Source organism: Chiroxiphia lanceolata, chromosome 12, assembly GCF_009829145.1.
Source record: "Chiroxiphia lanceolata isolate bChiLan1 chromosome 12, bChiLan1.pri, whole genome shotgun sequence".
NCBI lineage: Eukaryota > Metazoa > Chordata > Aves > Passeriformes > Pipridae > Chiroxiphia > Chiroxiphia lanceolata.
Genome location: NC_045648.1, coordinates 2,451,417 through 2,459,778, shown reverse-complemented (window position 1 = coordinate 2,459,778; position 8,362 = coordinate 2,451,417). Strand labels below are relative to the sequence as shown.

Genomic DNA, 8,362 nt, shown 5'->3' with positions numbered 1-8,362 from the left:
GGCCGTCTTGGACTATGCTGACAGTGGGCTCTGGGGGAGCAAGGAAAACTGGGTTATGGCAACCAGCAGCACTCTCAAAACCAGTTACTGTCCTCGTGTGTTTTGTCCAAGCAACAGGACCGTCGGCCTCCCAACCATGTCATCCCCCTCCAGCTTCATGGGCAGCACAGGAGGCAGCAACGTGGGGTAGAGCAGGGAGGAAAAGCACCAAACAGGAGCCAGGGAAAGGCTGGAACTGTGCCAGGGCAGGGTTAGGCTGGACATCAGGAAAAGGTTCTCCCCCCAGAGGGTAGCTGGGCACTGACCAGGCTCCCCAGGGCAGTGGGCACAGCCCCAAGGCTGCCAGAGCTCAGAGAGGGTTTGGACAATGCTCTCAGGGACAGGGTGGGATTGTTGGGGTGTCTCGATGATCCCTGTGAGTCCCTTTCAACTCAGGATACCACCTCCACTGAGCACTGAGCACTGGTGTGTTGATTTGGGGAGCTAAGAGCTCAGTGCTTCCCCCCCCTGCCAGTGTCTCCTTGCCCTGTGCCAAGTCCAAGTTACTTGTGTCAGAAAAGCACAAAACCAGCCTCTGCACTGAACCCCCCAGCTGCTGGAGCAGCCCTCGTGCCACCCACTGCTTACCAACTTCGTAGATGTTTTTATTGGCTGTGGATTGAAGTTGGCATTTCGGAATACGCGGACTCCCTGTGGACCAGGCGATTTCATTTCCACGTAGCTGCTCTCAGAGTGTTTGCAGGTTAAAAATGGGGGGGTCTTTAATGGTGGCGTAGGGGTTTTCACTGCTGTTCAGGGAACAAGTGCTGGAGCTGCACACAGACTCTTTCATATAATCTGCAAAACAAGAGCGGGGTGGGAGCGTGAGGGTCGTTAGCTTAAACTCAGTTAATTACAACTGAGCCTCTGCAGGAAGGCTGGGGGTGACAAGGGACAGGGGGTGAGGAGGATCCTCGACGCATCCAGCACAGACACCCGGCGCTTGTGCTCTGGGTGTTCCAGACCATTGCATCCACAACTCAATGCAGGAAAAGAAATGAAAACCTGCTCAGTACCAAAGGTTTTGCTGTAAAAGGTTCTAGCTGTCATTTACTGCGACGTTTTAATTTGAGGTGGCAGTGCCTTCCCTCCCTCCCCTAATTCCTAAGGAGCCGTGTTTAACCCTGCCCGGGACCACGAGTCGGCTCTGCAGGCAGGACCTTCTGCTGGGACTGGGGCTGCTGGGCCAGCTGCAGGGTGGAGTGTCCCGGGGCTTTTGGGCAATCCAAGGCCCTGTGTTGGAGTGCACAGCTTTGCCACAGGCTCAGAACTGCACCAGGCAGCCTTTGCATGTGTGGCCCCCTGAGAGCGCCAGGTTTGGGGGTTATCCAGCATCCTACAGCTGGAACCTTGGTTTCCAACGGGGGGGACAATACTCTGTCTGAGTCTCACTTTTGCTCTGCTTTACCCCCCCATTGCTGCAAACACCTCCTGCTCCTCTCCCCTGGAGAGAAGGAGACGGTGACGGAGGCGCTACATGGGGGAACAAGGTTGGCGTGAGAGCTGTGACCACCGGCCGGTGACCCTGGCTGGGCTGTGCCAGCCTGCTGCAAGGTACAGTGCCAGTCTTGCTTCAAAAAATAAAAAACAATAGAGAATAATAAGTCTTAACATTGACAGTCAAGAACGTGCCATTGCTGCCGTGTGCATCCTGCTGGGCAGTGCCAGTAATTTAGAATTAGAGCGATGCAATGAAAGATGAGGCATTTCTTGTGCTGGTTACAGTACAAGGCAGATCCTGGTATATATGAAATACTCCCGGTGAAATAGTGGGACTTGCAAAATAGCTGCAATCCCAGCTGCCCCCGCTGTCTAGTATGGGAGACAAAAGAGAAATTCAGGTTAAGAAATGACAGACAACACGACATCGCTCCTCCCTTACAAACCTCGTCTCCGAGCCCCATCCTGCTCCCTCTCTCGCCAGGTTTGCTCCACTGGGTGTGATTCTCCCTCCACCAGCTCTGGGGTTGTGTCTGTCTGTGTCTGTGTGTCCATCACCCCCTGGGCCTGGTGCCCCTCGCCTCGGTTCAGCCCTGAGCAAGGTGCCAGGTCGTGCCCTGCCACCTGCACGAGGAGTTGTCTTTCTGGGCTCCAGTTCCAGGGACACCGGCAAGTCTGGAGAGCCCTGAGCTCTCAGGGTCAGTGAAACCAGCTCCACCACAAACAAACCAGCAGGACGTGCTGGGACTATCAGGGCTGGGAGGTTGGCAGAGGCCCTGGCACCACTGCAATGTTTATTTACTTATAAAACCAAGAACCTCCTTGTCTGACTTCAGCCTGGGTGAGATTAGCAGTGCCTTTGCTTCCAAGTGAAACACGCCTGGTTTGGTACATCACAGCACGTGGGGACCAAGGAACACTGAAATTCCCTGGCTGTTGGACACAGGGTTTGGCCCTCCAGCTTCACCAACCCCTTCCCAGTACAAGTCAGGGGAAAAATGCCCCATCCCATCCTTCTACAGGATGATGGAGCGACCCTGGGCGACCAAAGGCTCCTGCACATGAGTGAGCTCAGCGTTGTTGGCCTTTGTTCTGTGTGTGTGACTCAAATTCAGGTGCCAGAGTCTGGGATCTGTTGGTGTGAGAGACGAGGAGACCACGGACAAGGACTAACAAATGAATTAATCCATTAATCAAAATCTTTGGATTGAAAAGACCTGTTTGGACTGGGCCTCAGCCTTCAGTCAGTGGGAGGGTTGTGCATGAGTGAACTCTCTCACATGGACAAGGAGCCAGAGTGGGAGCACTCACTGCTTCAGGGACACGGCTGGATGAGGAGACACATTCCTGAGGGTTTTATTCCATTCTCAGCCAGAGAAAGGCTCAGCTCTACCTGGCAGCAAGTTCAGCTCCTGGTGGCTAATACAGGTCTGTAGTGCTTGTTAGGAGAGCCTGGGCAGCCTTCAACGAGCCAGCTCTACATTTTGGGGCGAGACAGGGAGATTATGACAAACTTCCTTCTCTGTCTCAAGCTGTGCTGCTGAGCAACACTTTTTGGGGCAAACATTCATGGGACAAAGGCAGGATCCTCCCCGTGCCCTGAGTGTCCACTACAAAGCATTCCCTGTCGCACCACGGCTGGGAGGGAACAAATCAAACCAGAGCTGGGCTTAGAATAATAAAATGTCAATTATAAAGGACTGCTGGCTACTACAACAAAAAAGGGCCGAGTGAGAATGCTGCTCCTGCAGAGCTGTGTTGGGTCAGTGCTGGTTTGTTTATGGAATTGGGCACATTGGAGCTGGCACAGGCAAAAATCCCAGCACATCAGCTATTTTATTAAGTCCAGCTCAGCTGCTTTTACTTTCCTAAGCTAAAATTTACCTGCCCTGCTGCCAGGGCTGACACTGCCTGCCAGGCAGGTGTCCCTCAGCTCCAGCCCTGCCCTTCCCAGGACCGTGCAGGGAGACTCCCATCAACACCACCGGGGCTGCCCTGACTGGTTTGGCCTCTCCCAGGAACCGCCTTTCCCCAGAAGAGATTGGGAAACAACATGCCCAGGAGCAGATTCCCTCTGACGTACACGGGAACTCTGTGTCTACCCTGGGATCAGACCTTCGCTCTGGATACAATAAATATATTTATGGAGCACCAGCCCATGTTTGGGAATGTGCTGCACACCAGGGAGCCATTAGCCCACCAGAAACACTGTGCATGATCATGGAGAATTTAAGGGATGGAGAAGCAGCTGAGTTACTTTGTTATTAAGGTAATTTGGGGATAATTAAGAAGTCTGGCATCAATTGTCAGATTTCATTTCATGAATTAATTTAACCAGAAACAAGAGCGTTTAGAAATTCTCAGCCTGTGGTGCTGCAGGCCCTGTGTGAGCTCTGGCCATGCTGCCTCCTCATCCTCCCCTGTACCCACAGGGAGCGCTCATGGAGGTGAAAGCTCAGCTCGACCTGTGGCAGTGTCACCACAGTGCTGGGGCTCACTGGAAGCACTGGATCAGCTGGACTTCCAGAGAAATATGGGGAATATGCTCTAATTTTGCAGTCCCTGCCTTCTTTGTTGCCTGGATACCAAGCACCAGACCTTTGGAGGGTTTATTTTTGTTAGCAGGGACTGGTAATGTCCCTCCCACAGACTGGGTTCCTCTCTTTTGCCCTGAATTTCCCCAGCATCCTAATGACAAGCCTTGGAACCTCCTGCCCCACTAGAAGTGCTAAGGAAAGCTGCTGCAAACAGGTAGAACGTGCTGTTCCTGCTACTTAACCCCTTTTAGGGATGCCATGCCTTGCTGGCTGCTGTCCCTGCCCTGCCCAACCCTGGCTGCTGCAGGGACAGTGGCAGAGCAAGGGCTCAGTGCTGCTGTTCAGAGTGACACAGGAGTGGGGACACATCCCGTACAAACCCCAGATGAACCAGGCTGAACCCTGAGATTAGTGCTTCCAGCTCCAGGGATTTTCCTGGCTGTTGTGCAAAGAGTGAGGGCTTTTTTCCTTAAAATGTTACTGCCTGAGGTCACATTATTCCACCAGTGCATCAGCACTCATTTAAAAAAAAATACTTCTAAAAAATACAAAAGGACTCAGCTGCAAGGTAAAGCTTGGAAGTGGTGTCACTGAGCACCATGCACAGGAAAGAAGCTGCTCTGGAAATCTTGTGACTGTTCAGCCCCTGTTACCAGGTGCCACTACTGTGGCACCCAGCCCCTCGCTGCCCCTGCTGCTGTCAGACACTGGGAGCAGCCCTGGCAACCCCAAACCTCTGTGCCTGACCCCCTGCACTCCACTGGCAGCATTCCTTGTGTCAGGCTGCACAGGGAACACCTCTCTCCTGGTGTCCTGCTCTGGGACAGCCCCCAGCCAGCCCCGAGGGGAACGGGCTCTGGTCTCGGAGGAGGAGAACTGGGGAAGGGGGTGGTGGAGCAGGACCACCAGAGCCTGACCTCAGCCCCAGGCCCCTGTGCCCCTCCCAGGCTCTGAGCCAGTCCAGGAGCACCAAACACCACTTTCAGCTGCAGGAGAAGCTTTCCCCAGCTGGACCACACAGGTGGGAAAGGACCAGGTTTTTAAAGTGGATGAAAGCAGATAAAAACCAAGCCCCTGCCTGCCAAGCCTTTCTGCTGACACAATCCAACTGGTTGGGACTGGGAGTTTTTCTCTCTCCATCTTTCAGAGGAATTTGGTGAGTCAGGGCTAACTCTGCACCTGGCAGGGCAGGAAGAGCTGCAAGCTGAGCATGGGGCACGTTCCCAGCTCCTTTTGGGAGGAATTCCCCTGGGACTCGGGGTGCCCACGCTGCCCCAGAGCCCCGGGGCTGCCTAGATCCAGGACCTGACCTTCAGATGGGACTGTGGGAACCTTCAGCCAGCCACAGGCAGCTGCTTCTGAGAACCCTCAGCTGCCAACTGCCTGCAGGTAAGCTCCCCAAAATCCCTGGGAAGCCAGGTGTGTCCCTGTGTCCCGGCACTCTGCCCCTGCCAGCGCCAGCCGTGCCCGTCTGAGGCAGCTGAGCAGCACAAAGAACTCCCCAGCTGCCCTGACATGGCTTCTGGGCCTGATTTTTCCATTATAAGGAGATAAACAGTAAAAGAAATGGTTCAGATCCTAAATAATAAGCAAAATACGCAGGAACAGAAAATACATTTCATAGTTCCCTGTCACTGGGATTCTTTTCCTCTGTTCCCGCTGGTTCCCCTCTGTGTGACTGTGCCTATGGATGGGAGCTCCTGCTGCATGTGTTTCAAACAGCTTTTAAACCTTGTAAACACAGTAATTTATTTTAAATTAATGAGATTAATAGTTCCATGTAAAGAGAACAACTAGCTATAATGTAATAAGATTTTTCTTCTGAAAAGGAGAATCACTGAAGGATCTGAAACCAGTGGATTGAGTATATTGTATATAATTTATATCATATATGTACACTTATGGCAACCTTTTAATATTTTAGTTCCAGCTTTCTTAAGAAAGACTGGGTCGTGGATTGTTGGTTTCCTTTGGTGTTTCTGTGCAGTAAGGTGAATTTTTAGCAAATATTGCACCACTGTATTTTGAAAAGAGCAGCTACAAAGTGATTATTGACCTCTAGGCCTGGCTATAGGCTGGTCATTGCTTTGTGTGAGGAACAGCTTTGGATATTCCTTGTTAGTTCAGATAAAGGTGTGGCTCTGGAGCACCTCAGGCCTGGCAGAGCAGTGGGGGTCTGGAACCCAGCTCTGTGTGAGGGCACCACTGCCCCCATGACTCAGCCAAGAGCAGCTCCAGAACATTACTGTGGTATTCCCCTCCTTGGCTGATGGAGGGACATTCCCAGGCATGTACAGACACAACAGCCTTGGATTTACATCAGGGACCTCAGCCTGAATCCTGCCTATTCCCAGGAGACAGATTCCTTGCTCCACCTTCTGGAGCACAAGTTCCATGTGCTAAATCCCAGCCCAACCTGCCAGGAGCTTGTGGGAACCACTGTGCCAAGTGCTCCCGTGGTCCAGGCATAACTGGAATGTTTTGAATGTAAACCTGGAGGACAAGTGAAATGTAAAACCACCGGGCCCTGTGCTCAGGACTCATCCCTGATCCCTTTTTAGACCTGCTCTGGAGTCAGTGCCCATAACTTCTCCTGCCATGTGAGGGGTCAATGACCTCAGGGAGGGCTGTTCTCCAGCTCTGCTCCAAATCCCTCTCAGCAAAGGGCACGAGGCAGGGGCAGCTTGTTTTCCAGGGGCTTTGCTTAAGCTCAAGATGGCCAAGAGCAGGGAAGCACCCCAGGCTGTCCTCAGCAGCTGCCACCAGATCCTCGTGGGTGGCCAGTGGGTCCCACAGGAGTGTCCCCTGCCCAGCCAGCTCCACCTGCCCCTCCTGCCCTGCAGCTGAGCCCTCCCTTTTGCCTTGTGCTGCTGTGCCAGGCAGGAGCCTGTGGCCCTGGGAAGCCTGAATCCATAATTCATGGCCCCAGGAGTGCTGCCAGCAGGCAGCTTGTGTGGGTCATGGCTCTGTCCCTCCCTGTCTCTCCCAGCCTCTCTCCCAGGGGCTCCTATCTCACCTCTTCTAGGACACCCTCCTCACACCTGGCAGGGTTCTGCAGCACTGGATACCATACCTTTGAAGCTTTTTTCCATTATGTATGTGTTCTGACGTCTATCCATCCCACAAGCACCTGCATAAAAATGATATATAATGGAAAACAAATAAATATTTATGTAAATTGGATTGCTTTGACTACTGAGCAGCATATATTCTTCCCTCTAAACTGTACATCAGGGCCCTCATTTAGGGAGGCTCTTAAGCACATCCTCAGCCGTGAGCACACACTCAGCTTCAGTGGGGAGCCTGTGCATGCCTGGAATTCTGCATGTGCTTAAGAGCTTCCCTGAAGGGAGGGCTTTCCTGCAGCAGGGTTACCAAGAGCAGCCATCCCTCAGGAGATCAGGAAAAAAATCATCTGCTGGTACATTCATTGCTGAAACACTGGCTTGGATTAGTGAAAGAAGCCTGAAACGTGTCCTTTCCAACCTGAGTCTGCAGGTTGTGTTGCATCACTCTGTGACTAATTTTAGGCTTTGTTTTGTTTGTGGATAGTGGGTTATTTGACTCACAGCCTTAGATCTGAGGTGTTTACAATCTGCTTGAATTACCTACTATGACTTTGCTCATAAATTTGCATGGTTCAATAACTGATGTGACAACAGCCCCTAAGTGCCCACTGTGGTCTGACAGTGCAGAGAGCTGACAGCAACACTTGTGGCTCCATAGGAACTTGCTGTTCCTCATGGAAGCAGAGACAGAAGGGGATGGGAACCTCTTTCATTTGCACTATTGCAGATTACCCTCCCTATCAATCAAAAGGCAAATCTAATGTAAGCCTTTAAATCTCTTTAACTATAGAGTCTGGTATTTCTTATTGACTAGGAAAATCAATACAAATTTGGTTACTGAGAAATGTCTTTGTGTCTTATGGGATTCCCAGTCAAGTAACTCAGGCTGGGAAAAGAGCCCTGCAAACAGTGTGTCCCAGAGGCTTCCCAGCTATTTGTCCTTGAGTGTCCTCTGGTCTCTGCAGAAAAGTTGTCACAGCCACGGGCAGTGCTGTACCAGTGCCTTTATCAGCACACCTTTGGTTTTTTTGCTAAATAAGGAAAATGACTAAATTAGACAATAAATGTGTGAGTGGCACATCAAAGACAAGCCAACTCCTCTGCTCTGGCTCTCAGAGCTCAGCCCTGAGCACAGGAACAGGGCTGGTGGTGCATGACGGGCTCCCTGTGATGGGGCCCTTCCCCTTCTGGCCAAGAGTGACCCCCCAGTCCACTGGAGCACCTTCTGTTTTGTTTTCCACCTCTGATCCTGAGCCAATTCCTGATGCAGAGGGCAAG

General features: G+C 52.0%; 1 protein-coding gene across 1 annotated transcript in view; it reads right to left on the bottom strand.

The window, feature by feature from the left end:
* MEGF11 (multiple EGF like domains 11) overlaps nt 1-8,362 on the bottom strand; it is a 268,042-nt gene that overhangs the window by 1,418 nt on the left and 258,262 nt on the right. Inside the window, 5 exon segments of the mRNA XM_032699606.1 lie at nt 2-30; nt 628-699; nt 702-747; nt 749-837; nt 7,090-7,146. Of these exon segments, the coding sequence (XP_032555497.1) occupies nt 2-30; nt 628-699; nt 702-747; nt 749-837; nt 7,090-7,146 (293 nt within the window).